Source organism: Aythya fuligula, chromosome 7, assembly GCF_009819795.1.
Source record: "Aythya fuligula isolate bAytFul2 chromosome 7, bAytFul2.pri, whole genome shotgun sequence".
NCBI classification, from domain to species: domain Eukaryota; kingdom Metazoa; phylum Chordata; class Aves; order Anseriformes; family Anatidae; genus Aythya; species Aythya fuligula.
This window is the reverse complement of record NC_045565.1, coordinates 12,224,053-12,243,792: the sequence shown is the minus strand read 5'-3', so window position 1 is coordinate 12,243,792 and position 19,740 is coordinate 12,224,053. Positions and strand designations below refer to the sequence as shown.

Genomic DNA, 19,740 nt, shown 5'->3' with positions numbered 1-19,740 from the left:
CTGCTTTTTGTTGGTTTTTGAGTTTTTAAGATCAGCTGCTATTGAGAAATTTGAAAATAATGCCCTCTGTGCCCTTTGCTATTAAACACGTCTTTGCTGTGCCAATTCTTAACCATTATTCAGCTTCGGTGAGATTTTACCACAGAAAAAGGGCAGGAAACCCAGCAGCTTTGACTGATGAAGCTTCCTTGCGGTCCTGCCAACCAGTTTGAACTGTGTTTGTTCCCAGTGTGGGGTTGGAATTTAAACCTCTTGTAGCTCCCATCTTCTGCAGGCAAGGCCCGCGTGTGGCATATTCTCCCCTGTTGCTCTCTCTTGCTGTGTCCTACTGTGACAGGGCTCCATGCTCCTGAGGCCATCCCTGGTTGAGGTGTGTGTAAATCACGTGGTGAAGGTGAAACAACATGCTGTTCCTAGGGAATGATTAATGAAAAACATGGTCTGGAGGCTGTGACTATGGCAGCAATTTAACAAATGAACTTAATTTTAACTACTGTATCTCAATATATGTAGGGGAAGAGGTTTAGCCATACCTGTACGTGCATCATCCTGGCTGTCAGGAAGCACAGTGATCTGGGTGGCGCTCCCTTTCAGCTCTGTCTTCTGTACAAGGGCGTGTGCCACGCAATAACTGTAGGGAGTAACAAGGCAATGCTGCAAGAGCCTAAGCGAAGACCTTGCAGAAAGACTTGGAGTTGGGAACGTGCTGCTTGAAACTCTTCAAGGTGTTTTCTTTCCTAGAGCAATTGAAGGTTGATGGATCTGGGGACAAAAGGCAGAGAGATGGCTTCTTTTCCTGGCCTCAGACAAAGATTAGTCTGTTCTCACCAGTCTCAACTAATGGTTGCCTTTGACTACCCATCATGTAGCTGAACACATAGAGCTGGGATTTTTTTTTTGATGCCTTTTGACAAAATAGTTCTGTAACATACAAGTCCTTGCAAGTAGAGAAGAATGCAGTGTGAAACGGATAAGGTTGTATTTCATTATTTCATTATTTTTGTAGCAGCAGCAGCTACCTAGAAATGTGGCAGTGACCAATTAAGGATTAATTCATTGTGATTCACATTTCAGTTTTGTGATGAAACTGGTGAGGAATGCCAATCTGCCTTGGAGGAAGTCATCAACTTGTCTGCCAGTGTGGAGCTTGGTTGCCTCTCTGAGTGGTTTTTGGCTGTGTGGTTTGCCAGCTTCTACTGGAGTCAGCGTAGAATTGGAAACTATTGGTGTTAGCAAGTAGATTGGCCCACTGTGGTATCTGTCATGGTATTCCTCTTAGTGTATGGTTCGAGCTAACCTCAGCTGTCTGGTGTCCTTTGGAAAACCGATCCTGAGGCCTCTCTTAGGACAGACCTTCTCATGTGCATATGACACAATCAGGAAAACAGACCTAGCTCCAAGTGCAGTTATGTCAGGTGATATAAGCCAGAAGCAATTTATTTAAGGTATACTTAAGTCTTTGAAGGAAATGTCCCACATTAAATCCTGAATTTTCCAAGTTTGCTCTTTGAGTTACAAATCAGTTCTCTGCATAGGTCATTCACAGATACACTTGGAAGGTACAGAGCTGGACAGATGCTTCTCTGCTCATTCCCGTCCTTCCAAATCTCCAGAGTTTGCACAGCCTGGGCCGTCTCTTTGTCCTGGGTTTATGTGGCAAGGTTTTGGTAGCAGGGGGGCTGCAGAGGTGGCAGTGAGCAGAGTCCAGCAGCTGCCCCATGTCAGATCAGAGCCAGCTCCAGATGCTCCAAAGGGATCTGCTGCTGGCCAGAGCCAAGCCGTGAGCGATGCTGGGCTTGCATCCGTCCTGTAGAGCCCTGGTAGCTCTCGGCTGAGTGATGAGGAGGGCAAGGAGAGCAGCGTGTCATGGTGTGGTTGTATCTGTGGCCCATGCTGTGGCTGTCAAAGACTGGAATCAGCAACCAGAGCAGCCACCTCTGTTGCATCCCTTACCAGGAGTAAGAGCTGTAATAAAGAGCAGCAGCCACCCTCCTCTGCTGTAGGCAGCCCCTCTCCTCTCAGCCCTTGCTCACCTTACTGCTCACCTACCAGACTGCCCAGTGCAGCAGGAGATCATACTGGAAACCAGTGCTGAAGAGAATATGAGAAAAATATTTATCTTGTTATACGGAAGATTTTGAAGCATTTGGCTAAAATATAAAACATTCCATGAGCCTTTTCCTTTTAGATACCGGTTATGAACAATGTAATGTTGCCTAACCTCCAGCCCATTCTTACAAGTGAACATGCAGAGTTAGCCCATGGAGTTTGTGGGTGCCTTTGACTTCCCTGGACCTTTCTTGGGGTTTAACTGTGGGCATTTGTGATTGACAGTTCACTGATCTAAACAGCCTGATGCTGTAAAACATAAGGAGGTTTGCCAGCTGCGCATCCTGCTCGGTCTGCCCGTGTGTGAAGCTGGGGGAATTGTTAATGTGTTACAGCACTAAGAGGAAAAGGACCAAAGGTGCTGGTGGGGTAGTGGCCATGCCCTGGCTGAGCCCCACCTCTCGCTGCTGTTTCTGTGGGGAAAGGAGAATGAAGAGATGGGATGAATGGAAGGGGCAGTGCTTAGATTTGCATGCATGGAAATTTTTTTTCCAGATACAGACATCCTTTCTAGTTTTACTGTTAAAGAGTGTGTTTTTTTTTTTTTTTTATTGCTAGGAAATAAGTGTTTGTATTTATTGAGTCTGTTAGATGCTTTATGCACCGAAGAAGAGGTAGGACAGAGTTGTAACTTGTAGGCAGTTCTGTTTATTGTAATTTCTGTTAGTCAACTTCTCTCTCTTTAAATCTAAATGAATACACTCAGCATGAAGTCAAAACATTTTTCTAAATAAAGTGAAGATTTCCTAAACACATTCCTGTTTTTAAAAATAGAAAGAATTAAAAAGGGAAGTGCTTTTTCATTCCACTGCTGCTATGGAAAAAGAGCTATGCAAGTCGGAAAGTCAACATGATTATGCAAAAAGAAAACAATCCCACAAAAACAGTCAATAAATAAATACATAATATTCCACAGATGAAATCCAAAACACAGCAAAATAGGCCGGATACAAAAGGGCATGCTGTAGAGGAAAGAGAGGAGAGGAGAGGAAAGAAAAGAAAGGGATAGTATTTGCACAGCAGTTTAAAAATAGACTGGGAATTGTCACTAAAATAACCTTGAAAATGCTAAAGACTCAATGGATGCTTTTCTTGATCTGAAACCAAGCTCCTTGAGTTACTTTTAGCATTCATCCTGATAATTGCTGTGTTAATTAGAAGAATTTCTGTACTCTGGTATCTCACTTTATCTTTTTTATGTAGGTATTCTTCCTTTTTGACACTCCACTTCTCTTTTTGGACAGTAATGACTTGGTACATTTCTGTGCTGACAGAGGCAGTATCAACTCCGAGAGATCCAATTTGTTTTAGTGATCTTATCCCTTCAGTAAACCTTTCATGCTTACAGCACTGCCATAAAGCATGAATTGTATCCTTTCTGCTTCTTACTTTGACCTTGCACTTCTGCAGACATCCGTGTTTAAGTGCCTTCTGCCACTTTTCATAAAATGATTCATTTGAAGATGTCACTTGTTTGTCAGCTGATTTTTCTACTCTTGAATAATAAAGTTGTTCTATATAGGTTGCAAACTTGTTGACTTGTTCAACAGTGCAATGAAGTAAGCATTTTCAAGTGATGCATCCTTAATACAATAGACAAGGCGAGTTAATAAGTTTCTCTTATTAACTGAAACTAATAAGAGAAATAGTCTGAGGAGTGACTGTACAGCTGGTTAGATATCTGAATGTATTTATTGGTCCAACAAAAGGAAATGGGAAGAGGTTTCGCCAGAAAAGCCTCTAACTTGCGCAGTTTATATCTAAAGGTTGCTGACTGGCTGCTGCTAACATGTTGCCTGTTAATTTTATATGTTGTAGTTAGTGAAGCATTACAGAAAATAACTGTATCATATATTTTTCAGATCTTTGCAATGAGTTACTCGGGCTATCCCCCAGCAGCCCCGGGATATCCCCCAGGAGCGCCGGGATATCCCCCACCAGCCCCAGGTAAGTTGTTCAGATAAAGTCACCGTTAAGTGATGATGATGGTCCTATCAAGAGTGGAAAGGTGGAATAAATGAAGAAGAAGAGTGAAGGATTTTCCTGGCCCGCTTCAGCTTTTTGTGCTTTCTCGCTAAGTCCTCTTGTTTTGTTTTGGTGGTGGTGGTTGTTTTTATCTTGGCTGGTGATTCTGATTTACGTGAGTGCTCTGGCCTGTGTTCATATAAGGCCCATTTTAATTCATCTCACATAAAGCAGGTAAAACTGGGAGATGGTCATCGTTTTGACCCAAACTAGTAAGTGTTAAGGAACAGTGTCCTGTCAGTACTGGGTCATGTCAGTACATGGTCCCACAGCTGGTGAGAAAAACGAGTAACAGGAGAAACGAGTTGCACAATTTAAGACTGTATCCCACAAAAATTTATGACTTGAGTTATGACAACATCTCAATTCGCTGTTCTTAGGCAGACAATTTGTTGTATATGGAAAGGACAGAACTGTTGAAAAGGATATTGATTATACTAATACAAAACAGGTTAAATATGTAACTACTAGTTGTTATGTGGGTGAGCTATATGTTGTCATCACACGTAAATGGTGAAACGTAGAGTTATGCAACCTTACGCAAGAAAGGAAGGCAGTGTACTGACTAAAAATCACCAAACTAGCCTATTCCTCTGCAAAATATTTTGACTTGGGGTGACTACTGTGCTGACACGGCTGTGCTGCTGCGTGCAGCCAAGTAGTTTTGTTACTCAGGTTGCTGTGAATGTGCTGTGTCGTGCTCTGTAGACATCTCTCAAATTAACAGCCGAAGAATTAATATCTTCCTATTGGAATATCCAGACAATTTGTGGTTTGAGAAGCTACTTCGTAATCAGAATATGGTGTTTACAGCATTACCTCCTGATTGTTAGCCTCCAAATGTATTGTTTTAAAGAGGAACGTGTAGATTAAATAGTAACTATTGTGGTTAGAAGTATCTGTGAGGCTTCTCTTTATATCATAGCTGTACTGTTAGCATGTAGCTCTTCAGTTGATTTTCCTTCGCCCAAACTTCAAGTGTTAAATATACATTACAATAGAAATATAAGTAGTAAGAAATAAGTATTAAAAGGTGTAGATTTTTATTTCAGTATGGCTGTGTTTGATTTCAGGTGGCAGTCCTTGGGGTGGTGCTGCCTATCCACCTTCCAATCCACCTCCAATTGGCCTGGAAAATGTGGCTGGCTATGCCAATCAATTCAATCCAAACTACATGGCTGGAATGGTAAGTTTGCTTTCATTTAAATATATCTTACCTTGACTTCCTTAATTGCAAAGTTGTGGTTCTGGCCTTGCAGACAAGTAGTTTATTACAGGTTTATTCTGAGTTCTCTGACTTTGTCTAGTCTGTTTAAGTGCTGAGCATTCAATATCATCTGTTGAAGAAAATGGTTGCCACAAGCTGTTCCTTATTTCAGGAAGGCAGACCACTAGCTACTGTTGGCTTTAGAGCCTAACTTCCAAAGACATGGACATAAATGTAATTAAACTTTGCTTTTGCTATGCGGAGGTATAGGGGAACATATGATTAACACTGACTATCCATTGTTAATATATTCACATTGACAAACACAGTTCTGCTTTTGCTTATTACCGGAGTTTTGGCCAGTTGATTAAGGAACATGGCTCTGCAGTTGAGGTAAGTGATTCATTCCTGAAAAAAATGGAGCATCAGCTGTATATAATATAAATACATTACATATATATGTATGTATATTTTAGGATCTCTTAAAAACAATAACGTTTAACAGATCAGCAGTAAAAACCTTTTATATTGACTGAAGAAAATGTAGACATTTCCAGTGTGACTTTTTTTTTTTTGGCATAGGGTAGAAGTGAGTGACGCTTCTGACAATTTAATCTTCAGAAATCTGTTAAACTACATAAAGAAGGCACACTATACAAAGACATTTGCATCATAGATGCATTTCTAAGGCAGTGATTAAATGAAGTCAGCAGTTGAAATGAGATACTGTTTAGGGTGCACATAACAATATCCACAGCTACTAGGTTCTGAGAACACTGCAGTCATCAAATGTCAATCCTTCTGGATCTTCTGTAGAAGACGGTCAGTGTGTCATGTGAAAAGGTGATGTTGTATGTGGATATTGTATGGATCTCTACGTGGCAGTTCCTGCAGACGTGTTTCCTAATGCAGTTCAGGAACTCCTGCTAGTTTTAAGCTACTAATGCATGCATCTCCCACATGAAATACCCAGGGGATGCTCACAGTGGATCTCTGCACTCAAATGATGATGTGGTAATGTAAGGCAGCCATGGACAGAGAAGAAATAAGCATAGTTTTGTGTTTCTGGGGTTAATGTGCATAAGTTTTTTGTAATAAGACGTGTCTAGCTATTTGTGCTTTCCTGAATGAGTGGAACGTAATGCTAGATGCAGTGGTTAGGTTATGTAGATGTTGATTTTGCTTCTTGATGTAGGGCAGCTTACGGTTAAAGAGACAAGACTCAACTGAATGCAGTTTTTTCCTTTGTGCTTGCCACTAAAACCTGATTATTGCAAAGTTCCTTAGCAGATGCAGAACTGTGTATCTGTTTGGGGGTGGAGGAGGGAGATTTATTGTGCTAAGCATGTCATTAATACTCAATTGTTTGTATGCCTCTTGTCTCTTGCTTTATTTACTGTAATTGCAGGCATCCAATATGGCAGGGACTTTTGGAGGGACAAATGTACCACAAGGCATGTATCCTCCAGCACCTGGGGCTTTTCCACCAGTCCCTCCAGGTGGCTTTGGACAACCTCCATCAGGACAGCAACCCTCTTACGGGATGTATCCTCCACCTGGAGGAAACCCACCATCAGGAATGCCATCTTACCCAGGATATCCAGGCGGCCCTGTGCCGGGTCAGCCCACACCACCTCCTGGTCAGCAGCCTGTGGGCTATCCGGGACAACAACCAGCAACTTACCCAGGGCAGCAGCCCATGCCAAGTTACCCACCAGGCCAAACCGTGAATCCATCAATGCCCTCTTTTCCAGGACCTTCAGGCCCTACAGTCTCTCCTGGAGCAGTAAGAACATTCAGAGCTTTTGTTTTAAAATGTGACTCTATGCATTTTTCTATGTTTTCTTTATGTATGTGAGAGTAAACGTAGAACTGAAAATGTCATGAGAAGAAGTTTGATTGAACAGGGAGATGCAAGCAATATAGGCATATATGATTTCAAATAAATGTTCTACTACACTATCAGAGTAGAAAGATTTGGCATTACTTCAAATTTCATTAATTTTGTTTTTCTTAACTTAATTATATGTAGGTGTATATGGAGTTTCATTAAACTGTAATTAATTGGACGGGAAATTTAATATCATCAAACCCTTTGGACTTTATATTCTATCATCACGTAGGTATAGAAACAAATTACTGAGGTTCTGTTGAATTTGCTGTCTTGCTTTTCTAACAAAAAATAAAATGGTAGTATTTTTTTTCCTAAATAGCAATGTAAAGTCTTTTACTGATAATACTAATGCACAGTTTAACTTTTATGATTTTAGTATGGAAACCGAGGCACAATCACTGATGCACCAGGATTTGACCCTCTGAGGGACGCCGAAGTCTTGAGGAAGGCCATGAAGGGATTTGGTGAGCAGTCTGTGGATTTACAATTTAATTTAAATAGAATTGTAGCTTTGATTCAATACTGCCTTTTGCCATTGTTAATATATGTATTGAGTGGGCTAGTTCAAATGTGGATGTCCTCAGTTATTCAGAATTATTGGAAGTGAATTTAGACATAAAGAACTTCATGAATTTGATATTTAGTAGTTTGTGGTTTGGGGGTTTATTTATTTATTTATTGTATTCTCACTGTGTTTGTGACTGGGCTTGAGCAGAATTTGAAGTTCTGTGATTATATACAAGAAGAGATGTAGTAGGTGAGTTAGAGATGTGTATGTCCTTCAGTTGAGCTTGACAGAGGTAGAATGAAATGGAAATAAAAAGCTGAATTCTCATGTGACGTGCATGCTTATTCTCTGGTGTCTGTGCACATGCAGGAACTGATGAGCAAGCGATTATAGATTGTCTTGGAAGTCGTTCAAACAAGCAACGGCAGCAGATCATCCTGTCCTTCAAAACAGCTTATGGAAAGGTAAATACATCAGGAAAAAAAAAAAAAAAGAAGAAGAAGAAGAAGAAATGAGGACTATATGACTATCAGAAAAAAGTCAGTAGTGTTTGGAAAGAAGGTTGGAGGCTGCTTACGGGGAAGATAGTTCACAAGTCCATATCCTGTTTGCCTGCTCTTGATTTGCATGCAGCATTTCAGATGAAATATATAAAACAGTTTCTCTGCTAAGTGATTACTTTCACCCTTTTGGTCTGCACAATCTATTTTGATGTTAGTTATTTAATATACATGAGTATTTGCTGATTTTAATGTTAAGTGGAATAGCTTTACTTTGGAGATAAATTATTGATGCTTAACCATACAGAATTCTACTTAAACGTCACAGTTCTGGTGCTTATATTTGTCAATTCTTTTCCCTTCTTTTTAATTCTCATTAGGATTTGATAAAGGATCTCAAGTCCGAGTTATCAGGTAACTTTGAGAGGACAATCTTAGCAATGATGAAGACACCTGTCATGTTTGATGCTTATGAAATCAAGGAAGCTATAAAGGTTTGTGTAGGAGATATCTATAAGATCTAATCCGTAAAATAAAAGGAATATTTGAGCTGATACAATTTTTGGTAGTCATTTAAAAGCTTGACCTTACATTATGTCCTCTCCATTCAGATGTTCAACCCACTCTTTACCCTGTTTCTTAGAGTTGTGTAATAGTAAAGTAGAGAATTCATATTTTCACAGGTTATTTAAATAAATAACCTGCAATAGAGGTGAAGACCATTTAATAGGTTTGTGTTGTAACAAAAGCATTAGTAAATAGAAAAAAAGTCAGAAAGTAATTTCTGACAGGCTTTGCAGTTCATTTATTGCATGGTCAGCAAGCCACTGAAGCAACTCTTTCCTAAGCCGGCTTAATTTAGAATTTCCAGTGCCTTTACACTCAGTGCTCAAAAACAGCTATTAAAAACTAGGTTAATAAAGATTTGGAGCAGGGTGTACCTTCTTTTTTTTGTTTTGTTTTCTCCACCTGTAAAGTATATTTTCTTAGCACATGTCAATCACTTTTTAATTAAGGAAGTATTGTATATTGTTTCTCTTTAAAGCGATAACACTATTTTATTAATATTTAAGTTTTAAAATAAAAATGTGAAACATCTGTATTTCCAGACAGCATTTCAATCAAGGTGGAATAAATATTTTTATTGTTGAGTCATTGCATATATTTACATGTTCTTTCATTTAAATTTTAGAGTAGATAGGAGGATGAAATATTAGCTGTATTGTAATTGCAGCTGTTGCTATCTATTAGTGGAAGTTATTTATTAGAATTATCAGATCAGTCTTCAATGGTAGATACAATTGCTTTGTAAAATGCCTGAAATACAGTGTAAAAGATGACATTTTAAAATGAACTATTGCCTTCATACGCATTTTAATTATCCCTTCAATTTGTATCTTAAATACACATCTGTATCTTGGAAACATATTCTATGCACCATTTAACCTACATGCTTTGAATTCACCTTTATCAAGGTGCTATTCTGAATTATGTTTGTTTTATGTGTTTTTCCATGTCTTTCACATAAGGTTATAGAAGTAAGACGAGTGTTTTCTCTTTGTGCTTTGTTTTTAGGGCGTTGGCACAGATGAAAATTGTCTCATTGAAATCTTAGCTTCTCGCAGTAATGAGCATATTCAAGAACTCAACAGGGTCTACAAAGCAGGTTAGATTTGTTACAGTCCCATCAAATTGTCTTCATTTTCTGTCTTAATCACTGATGATATAAATTTGGGAAATGAGGAGGGGTGTATGATAATTCATGATTATGGCTCTCTTACAGAATTTAAGAAAACTCTGGAGGAAGCAATAAAAAGCGACACATCTGGACACTTCCAGAGACTTTTAATTTCACTTTCTCAGGTACTTGTACATGTCCTCCCATGCAGGTCTCTTGGGAACTTGGAAGCTTTGTGTGTGTGTGTTTCTAGTGGCTGGTTTTCTGTTTGTTTGTAAATAAAAATTAAAAAAAAGCCCTCCAGCAAAACTTTTGTATCTTTCAATTTTTGTATCTCTGAATTCTTTCAGGGAAACAGAGATGAAAGTACAGCTGTTGACATGTCTCTTGTCCAGAAAGATGTGCAGGTCAGTAAGAAATTTTTCATCTTTTGTAGGTATAGTCAACTGAATAACTCAGTACTCTGAAATGTGACTGTGTGGTTTCTGCTTAGTTTTAGTTTTGGACACTGCATGACTTTTGCTGCAGTACTGCTCATGTTTCAGTGGACGGAAGGGTTATGAACGGGCCTGACAGAGCATTACAGCTATGGAGCCCCATTACAAAGATGGAAACTCTAGGGAATAGAGGCCATAGTTTTTGGCTGTTATTTTGTTCTGTTTTTTGTTTTTTTTTTAATCTCTTCGTTTTTACGTGTTGGGTGACTCCATTGTGATACTTATTAAGGGAATGTTCCAAAGAGATTTGTGTTAATTGTGTGTGTGGAGGAAAACTTAATGTGTCCAACACCTGCATTAGCTGCTGCATGTATTAAGGAGCTCTGGATTTTTGCAGCAAATAAGGCACTTGGACCTAGTAACTCTTGCCCTTGTTACTTTTTCATTGTGTTTTGTTTCACCACACAACAGAGAGAGAAAATCCTGGATCATTTCAGGACACTACTGTCATCTGAATAGTATTGCAATAAGCTTTCAACATAGTATGCCAACAGAGATATGAGTGTCCCAGCACAAGTCTAGGGGTACAGAGAAGAAGCTATACATAAGTCCTACTAGGAAGAATTGTTTTCAGCTACTTTCTAAATAAGTTTTTCTTCCTTTAGTAATCCAGAGCTCTTGCATTTAAGCACTTATGCATCAGTAAGCTAGAAAGTCTGCGAGTAAGGCTCATAGTGTGTTGTAGGAAAATTAAAACTAGTTGCTTTTTATTTTGTGCTCCTGTTTTTCAGCAGTACTTAAACTAAAAAATAAGTATTAAAGGTAGGAGAGCTTGTAAACGAACTGATTTGTAACTCAGCTTTTCAGCTTAAATGCTTTTCTAATTAATGAAACATGAATTCTCTTGTGTTTAGGAGTTATATGCAGCTGGAGAGAACCGTCTAGGAACTGATGAATCCAAATTCAACGCCATTCTGTGTGCAAGAAGCAGGGCCCACCTCAGAGCAGGTAATGGTGCCCAGACCTCCACATAAATATCAACTTGATTCTGTTGTATGTAATGATAAAAAAAAAAATGTACAACACTGCTATGTGGCCATTTTTCCTCATCTGTAAAATTAGGGTAATGATACCTCAATGGAAAGCAGGATGAATTCTGCTGAAGAAAAGGGTGCACAAGAGCTGTACGTTATGATCATCTTTCTTAAATATCAGAGCTGGTAGAGATCATATTAATTCAAATATTTCTCTGATAAAAGGACTGAGAAATTAGAATTGGTGCAATTTTACATGCTTGTGTATATGCAAGGCATTTGTATCCCTTCCTTTCCCATCTTTCTTGCTAGTGATAAGGTGTTAGCTTAGTCTGTAGTGGTGTGGAAATGTTTCAGTAACCACGTAGCATTTGGAATTTGTTTCAAACTGAGGTACTTACGTAGAGGGGAAAGGTGCATGTATGTGGGGAGCGATGAGAGTGGCTGAATGTTTCCTCCTTTATTTTATTGAACGCCCAAGCTTTCCTAGAAGAATTCCTACTGTTTCCCTTATGGCACTTCTTTGGTGTAGCTCTTCAACAAGGATATAACTAGACTACCTAGAAGGAGCATTAAGATGTGTAAATGGAACAAAATGGTTAACGATGTAATATTAATTTTTGAAACTTTAAAACTTTGTGATAGTACTTTAATACGAAGTTGAAAAGTGTGATTAAAACCAAGCCATTCAGCATGCACCAGCGCCACCTCTTTTGTGACACTGATTTCTGAAATCTTATCTTAACAGTTTTCAGCGAGTACCAGAGGATGTGTAACCGGGACATTGAAAAAAGCATATGTAGTGAAATGTCTGGAGACCTGGAAAAGGGCATGCTGGCAGTAGGTATGTGATGTCTTAGCAAGTCTGTTTCTGATATTCCACCAAGACTGGCTTTGATGGTTCCATCTGTGACTCCAGCTAAGGTGGTTGTTCTTTGTAATAATTCCAGTTTTCTGCTTTTTATGTTGAGGTTTCTCTGACCTTGGCTGTAGTTGGTAAAGCAGGCCACTTAATTGACCTCAAAAAGATAGATGAGGCTTTTGCTTCAGGAAGCCATTCAATTTAAATTTTGCATGTTAAGTTTTGAATGTTAAAGTGGGGAGAGAGAATTATTAACTGTACTTGGCATTGTTTTATGAAGTGATGAAAATCTATAGCAACCACTGAGACAACGAGAATGGCATATTTTGGACAGCTTTGGAAGTAAATAAAAATGCATTCATTAATGTTTAATTAGATACCTCTCCCTGGTTTTCTTAGAAAGAAAACTTATATTTGATTCTGAAGGGGTTATTTTTCCCCCCTTTCTTCTCATTGAAGCTTTATTAATACTTTGTTCAGAAGTACCTCCAGCATTTCTGAAGAGCAGACTCCTACCTCAAGTCTACTTTTATCCCTTGGAAAGTAGTCATTGGTTTCCATGGGGGTGGAACAAGCCCTTGAGTCTTTCTGCAGTAGTTGTATTTATGGTGGTCTATACTAGACAAAATCATGCATTTGCTTTTGTCTTGTCTCTCCCTCTTGGACAAGATTACTTATTTACATCTCCATTTCTTTTTCTGTGTATTATTTTGAATTTACTGTGTTATCTAGTGCTGCTTCTTTAAAAGTGTTCTCTTTTGTTTCAAATATGGTAGTGTCAAGAAAAGTGATGTACCTAGATGAAAAGCCATAAATAAATAAAAGAACACCTTACTCTGCTCCTATTGAAATAAATAGGAAAATACTACTATATATCACTGGGAATAAGATAGGAGAGAGCATTTTGCTCATCTGAAACAAAGTTGTGGATTTTTTTTCATGGAACTTTATAATAGAACCTTTCAAAATGGGAATCAATTTTTAGAAGGTCATTTTTTGCACTCCTGTCTGGTACATGTGTGAATTATATAAGCATTATTCTTCCCCTACTTGGCAAAGCTGCCCCTTACAATGACCCAATAATGACCTATCCTGGATCCAGTTCTATTGGTGTGGTAAATTTGCAGACCTGTTCCAGGGTTCAGAATTTGTCACTTTAGGAAGTATTAATGTTAGAAAAACAGGCTTAGAGAAAAGAAACAGTGCCCCATGTTTGTAGAACATGACCTCAATAAGGAAATTGTACTGTCAGAATTTGGAAGTCCTTTGACTTCAAGGATCTTTGCAGGCACGTGACAGATCTTTCATGTGGATATAGATTCAGAATTGGGTCTGTAACTTTAAAAGAAGTCAATAGCCTTTGGAGGAAGAATTGTCTTTAATATGCACTAAATAACTTGAATAGATTTTGATTTTATTTATATGTGAATGTATATACACACGTGTATATATATCTAGCATCATTTGTTCTGTGAACATTATTTTCAGGAAAAAGAAAGGTTTTCTAATTGAAAATATTTAATTTTGCTTTCTTTAAAGCTTTCTGGATTGTACAACTGGTAATTTGCAATAACATATTAAGACATCTTAAAGTGCCAGCTGTGTTTTAACAGTGATCAAGAAACATGCATTTCATCTGTCATTTGTTTTGAAATATATTGTACATACCATTGACAATTGTGTGTTGAACTTCTCTCTCTCTCTCACTTACACATTTTCCTACTCAGAAAAGTTCTTTTGCCTGTATAGAATGTGTGTTGCTGTGAAATAGGTATTTAGGTCTAGTGCTTTCATTCTATCTCGCTTTGATAACTTTTTGTGCTGTATCATGTAAGTTGGGTGTGATTTGTTTTCTGTGTAGTTTGCCACAGATTGTTTGCATGATTGTTTACTTGTACCCAACATAGGATCAATATATAGATTTTAATTCTCATGTGTGATGAAGGATTCTCATATTACACTGGCTAATATAACAGTAATTTGATTTGGATTTTGATCTTAAAAGATTCCTAATGAACTGTGCTAATTACATGAAAAAAATAGTCATTAGTCAATACACATGTCAAGGATTTTTCAAGAATCCTTGTGAACTTTGTGGCTAAAGAAATGTGTAACTGACTTTGAATAAAGGGTGAGGTTCCTATTGTAGATGGCTTCTTTTGTTCAGGCATTCCATCCCAACTTAGGACAGGATTTGAATTTGTTACCCCTTGCAGAGGTATGGCCTAGAATTACTTAATTTAAGAAAAAACTAAGGGCTCTTAAGTGTGTTCTCCTTTACACCTTCTGTCCATTCTCTGTGTTCCTTTCAGAAGCAGGAGTCTGGTCATTAGATGTAGAAGGTTTTTTTTGTTTGTTTGTTATTTTTGTTTGTTTGTTTGTTTGTTTTATCAAAAAATAGATGTAAAAGCTATGGCTGCTTCACACTAGATAGATGCTAATGACTGAAAAGTTTGCTTTGAACCATGAAGAGTTGCAGGTTCTCATTGTTGCAGCTAGTGTTTGGATTAAAAATCATTGCGGTGACTAACTGAAGGGGTGGAAGCTGCAAGTGTATGTTCACGTAAAATTTAAAGCATGTGACTAAGCTTGAAAAATGACCATGAGTTTTGATTGAGTAGGAGTATGTGACTTCTGTGGTTGTTTCTTTTTGCAGTTAAGTGCCTCAAGAACACACCAGCTTTTTTTGCAGAGAGGTTGAGGAATGCTATGAAGGTAGGTGTCTGTGATAAGATACATAAATCTACAGCATGTGTTTTAAAATGCTAGTACAGCTCATTGGAATATATCCTTTAGCCACCTTGGAAAGGATAATAATAATAAAAAGCAAAACCATTATGAATAAGCAGAAGATACTAATTATTTTCAGTTAGGAGAAGACTAACAAGATGCAGTCAGTATTATAGAAGGCTGAAAAAGCCTACCTTATTTGATCCTTAATTTGATCCTTATTTGATCCTTATTCGATGGGGCCGGATGGGATCCACCCAAGGGTACTGAGAGAACTGGCAGAGGAGCTGGCCAAGCCACTGTCCATCATTTATCAGCAGTCCTGGCGATCGGGGGAGGTCCCAGTTGACTGGCGGCTAGCAAATGTGACGCCCATCTACAAGAAGGGCCGGAGGGCAGACCCGGGAAACTACAGGCCTGTCAGTTTGACCTCAGTGCCAGGGAAGCTCATGGAGCAGATCCTCCTGAGAGTCATCACGCAGCACTTGCAGGGCAAGCAGGCGATCAGGCCCAGTCAGCATGGGTTTATGAAAGGCAGATCCTGCTTGACGAACCTGATCTCCTTCTATGACAAAGTGACACGCTGGGTGGATGAGGGAAAGGCTGTGGATGTGGTCTGCCTTGACTTCAGCAAGGCTTTTGACACCGTCTCCCACAGCATTCTCCTCAAGAAACTGGCTGCTCTTGGCTTGGACTGGCGCACGCTTCATTGGTTTAGAAACTGGCTGGATAGCCGGGCCCAAAGAGTCGTGGTGAATAGAGCCAAGTCCAGTTGGAGGCCAGTCACTAGTGGCGTTCCCCAGGGCTTGGTGCTGGGGCCAGTCCTCTTTAATATCTTCATCGATGATCTGGACGAGGGCATCGAGTGCACCCTCAGTAAGTTTGCAGATGACACCAAGTTAGGTGCATGTGTCGATCTGCTTGAGGGAAGGAAAGCTCTGCAGGAGGATCTGGATAGGCTGCACCGATGGGCTGAGGTCAACTGCATGAAGTTCAACAAGGCCAAGTGCGGGGTCCTGCACCTGGGGCGCAATAACCCCAAGCAGAGCTACAGGCTGGGAGATGAGTGGTTGGAGAGCTGCCAGGCAGAGAAGGACCTGGGAGTGATGGTGGATAGTCGGCTGAATATGAGCCAGCAGTGTGCTCAGGTGGCCAAGAAGGCCAACGGCATCCTGGCTTGTATCAGGAACAGTGTGACCAGCAGGGCTAGGGAGGTGATCGTCCCCCTGTACTCAGCTCTGGTGAGGCCGCACCTCGAGTACTGTGTTCAGTTTTGGGCCCCTCGCTACAAGAAGGACATCGAGGTGCTTGAGCGGGTGCAGAGAAGGGCGACGAAGCTGGTGAGGGGCCTGGAGAACAAGTCCTACGAGGAGCGGCTGAGGGAGCTGGGCTTGTTCAGCCTGGAGAAGAGGAGGCTCAGGGGCGACCTTATCGCTCTTTACAGATACCTTAAAGGAGGCTGTAGCGAGGTGGGGGTTGGTCTGTTCTCCCACATGCCTGGTGACAGGACGAGGGGGAATGGGCTTAAGTTGAGCCAGGGGAGTTTTAGGTTGGATCTTAGGAAGAACTTCTTTACTGAAAGGGTTGTGAGGCACTGGAACAGGCTGCCCAGGGAAGTGGTGGAGTCACCATCCCTGGAAGTCTTCAAAAGACGTTTAGATGTAGAGCTTAGGGATATGGTTTAGTGGGGACTGCTAGCGTTAGGTCACAGGTTGGACTCGATGATCTTGAGGTCTTTTCCAACCTAGAAATTCTGTGATTCTGTGATCCAGTTACCAAAGATGTATGTAACCATACATCAAACAAATAAATTTTTCCATTAGTAAAATGATTAAGAATATGCTTAAGACTTGCTGAAATTGCTATTTTTCAGTAGGGAGGGCTAGCTGAAATGAAAACATAGGTCATTAAACCCACCAAACGTTCCTGGCTTTGTGTCCTTTTGACCCTCCCAACCCTCGCCCCCTTTTTTTTTTTAAACTTGTGCATAAAAATGACTGTTAGTGTCCTGCCAGTAAATTTAATTTATTAAAGCATGATAGGCCAAATTCTCTTCAAGTTTATTGAAGTCAGTGGGGTTATGCTAATAATGGGTTGGCCTTTTGTGAGGTGATGATTTTTTTGGTTTTGACTAGTGCTGTATTATCTACAGTTTCACATATTATTAATGTATTATGTTGTTGTTTTGTTTGTTTCAGGGAGCGGGAACAAAAGACAGAACTCTGATTCGAATCATGGTGTCACGCAGTGAGGTTGACCTGCTGGACATACGTGCAGAATACAAGCGGATGTATGGCAAATCCCTCTACACAGATATTACTGTAAGACTTTTTTTTTTTTTCCCTCCTGATGTGGCATCCTTTCTGGTAGTAGAACATGGATTCTTACACTCAATAGCTATTCACTCTACCAAGTGTAGCTGCGTTTGGTTTGCTGCATTTCACAGAATCATTAAGGTTGGAAAAGACCTTCAAGATCCATCTGGTCCAACCATCTCCCTACCACCAATATCACACACTAAATCATGTCCCTAAGCACCATGTCCAGCCTCTCCTTGAACACCCCCAGGGATGGTGACACCACCATTTATTAGGGGAGTGAAGTCTGAAGTGCCATGGAGCAGACAGCACTTGGTTTTGTGTGGGCCAGAGATGGGAAGGAAGCCAACAAACGGGAAAGAAGGAAAAATTAGTCCAGAGAGTTTTCAGAGACCTGGGTGTTAGTCTGGTCTCTGTCCTAATCTCCATGTATGACCTTGTAGAAACAACTTAGTCTTCCAAATAAGTAATAATGTTGCTTTACCTCATGTGTGTGCTGCAAAAGTTTAAAGCTTCTAATATGCTTTTGAGAGATTGCCTCTTATTTTCCTTGAAAGTGCAAGAGTTGGAAAATAAACATCACTAGGATTCTTTAGCAGATGATCTGCCCTATTACTGCTGTAAATGCAGCTGTAGCAAGTCAAGAGAATGCCTGACTAATGGGAAAATTTAGAGATGGAGGAGAGTGAGTGGTGCCACTTTCATTCACCATGTAGTGAAGGTGCCAAATCTGTTAAGTCCGTGTATATTTCTCCTGTTGTTGACACAGAGGAGATTCAGCTATGTCTTTGGGAGGAAACATGGAGAGATGGTGAAAGGTATCATGTGCACCGAAAAGTCTTGATTCGGCTATTTTGCCGGTAATTATGTGGTCTTTCTGGTCATGAGCCACAAAGGATCAACTAGCAGAAGCTTTTTCCAAGTCTAACTCTGTAGTGAAGATGCTCTTTTACAGTATTTATATGCCCTGAAACCACCAAGGTGTAATTAAATAACAGTGAGACACTGGTGGAAAAGCTGTATGTCTGCATTTTTTCCTCTTCTGATCTGACGTTATTAGCAATAACCAATTTTAAGTAATTGTACAGTTCAGAAATAGGAACACATTTCCACGTATTGGACTGAACTTATTCAAAACATGTTTTCAGTAAGTGTGGGGCATACATGTAAATCCTACCTTTACTCTGTAAAAGCAGAGTTAAAAACATCCTTGAAAAGTAACTTCTTAGTTCTTCTCTCTTTGTTCCTAAGTGTATAGCAGTTCCTTCACCACATGTATAAACAGTAATGTTCTATGTTTTGCAGACTGTGCTATATGTCTGTACAGGATTTATTCTGATATTTGAGACATCTCTTTGTTCCTAATAATTTTGATCTTGAAAAAAGTTTTCATGGATAGATACACTAGCTGAAACTGTTCTGTGGATTGGCAAGCCTTATCAACGAAGGCTAGTTATTGAGCAGTTCCCAGGGAATGTTTTTTAGTCTTAAGAGCACCAGGCAAAATTCAGCTAGCAGAGCCTTTTGTGATGATGACGCTGTTCATGAAGTCTTCTTTTCAGTGCATGCTTGCAGGTACATTCATAGTGGCTTTCACTGCCTCACTGCCCACAACAATGAAAGAGATGTTCTCTGCCTTGGGAGGCGGATCTTTTGAAGTCAGAGCATCACTTTAAGTGTTTGAACATAATAAAGTGTGAACTTTCATTTGCTGCCCCTTGAAAAAGTATCTATGTTGAGTCCAAGGAAAATGGCTTTTAAAAATCTTTATTCCTATATTTATTCTTTATTTCTATATTTTCTGTACCTGTTGCTGAAGACAGCTTTTCAATAAAAGATTTCTGTTGATTTTTTCCAGAATAGGCAGTTGACCCTGTATACCAATTTCAGTTTGTTGAAGGAATACATTCTCCTGTGGACACTTTCCATTCCAGTTATTGAAAGAACAGATTTTACTGTGTATCTTCTTTTTATAAGAGTTAAAACCTGGGCTGAGATAAGAGTTTATCTCTTTTAGTTGTTAGCTTAGCATTTAAGATGCTTAGACCTCATCTTCCTCTCTTTCATCCCCTCCCAACCCCGACACCCAAAAGAAGAAAACAGAGAACAAGCTCTCAACTTTTCTTTTTCTGGGTTTGTTTCCAGGGTGATACTTCAGGAGACTACCGGAAAATACTACTCAAGTTGTGTGGTGGAAATGACTAAATGGAACACTGAACTTTTCTTTTTCTTTTTCTTTTTTTTTTAAACTGCTTTTTTTTAGCTTTAAAGAATCTTTTTTTTTTTTTCCACCAAGCAGATGTAATATGAGTTGTTTCTCTTAAAACAATTACATTTTTAACTATAATATTGCATATCTCTTCTCTCCAAATAAAAAAAGGTCGGTAATAAATGAAAAAAAAAATCAGAAACAACAAAAAAGAAAAGCTTATGTACCA

The 19,740-nt window shown here is 39.4% G+C and overlaps 1 protein-coding gene across 1 annotated transcript in view; it reads left to right on the top strand.

Annotated features, from left to right (window-relative positions):
* The window catches only part of ANXA11 (annexin A11), a 27,845-nt gene extending 8,282 nt beyond the window's left edge, over window positions 1-19,563 (top strand). Inside the window, exons 2-15 of the mRNA XM_032191458.1 lie at window positions 3,972-4,056; window positions 5,208-5,320; window positions 6,750-7,127; window positions 7,612-7,699; window positions 8,113-8,207; window positions 8,624-8,737; window positions 9,819-9,909; window positions 10,027-10,106; window positions 10,272-10,328; window positions 11,273-11,366; window positions 12,141-12,236; window positions 14,911-14,969; window positions 17,183-17,305; window positions 19,448-19,563. Of these exons, the coding sequence (XP_032047349.1) occupies window positions 3,981-4,056; window positions 5,208-5,320; window positions 6,750-7,127; window positions 7,612-7,699; window positions 8,113-8,207; window positions 8,624-8,737; window positions 9,819-9,909; window positions 10,027-10,106; window positions 10,272-10,328; window positions 11,273-11,366; window positions 12,141-12,236; window positions 14,911-14,969; window positions 17,183-17,305; window positions 19,448-19,507 (1,524 nt within the window). The 5' untranslated portion in view covers window positions 3,972-3,980 and the 3' untranslated portion in view covers window positions 19,508-19,563. The remainder of the gene's footprint in view (window positions 1-3,971; window positions 4,057-5,207; window positions 5,321-6,749; window positions 7,128-7,611; window positions 7,700-8,112; window positions 8,208-8,623; window positions 8,738-9,818; window positions 9,910-10,026; window positions 10,107-10,271; window positions 10,329-11,272; window positions 11,367-12,140; window positions 12,237-14,910; window positions 14,970-17,182; window positions 17,306-19,447) is intronic.
* The last annotated feature ends 177 nt before the right edge of the window (window positions 19,564-19,740 follow it).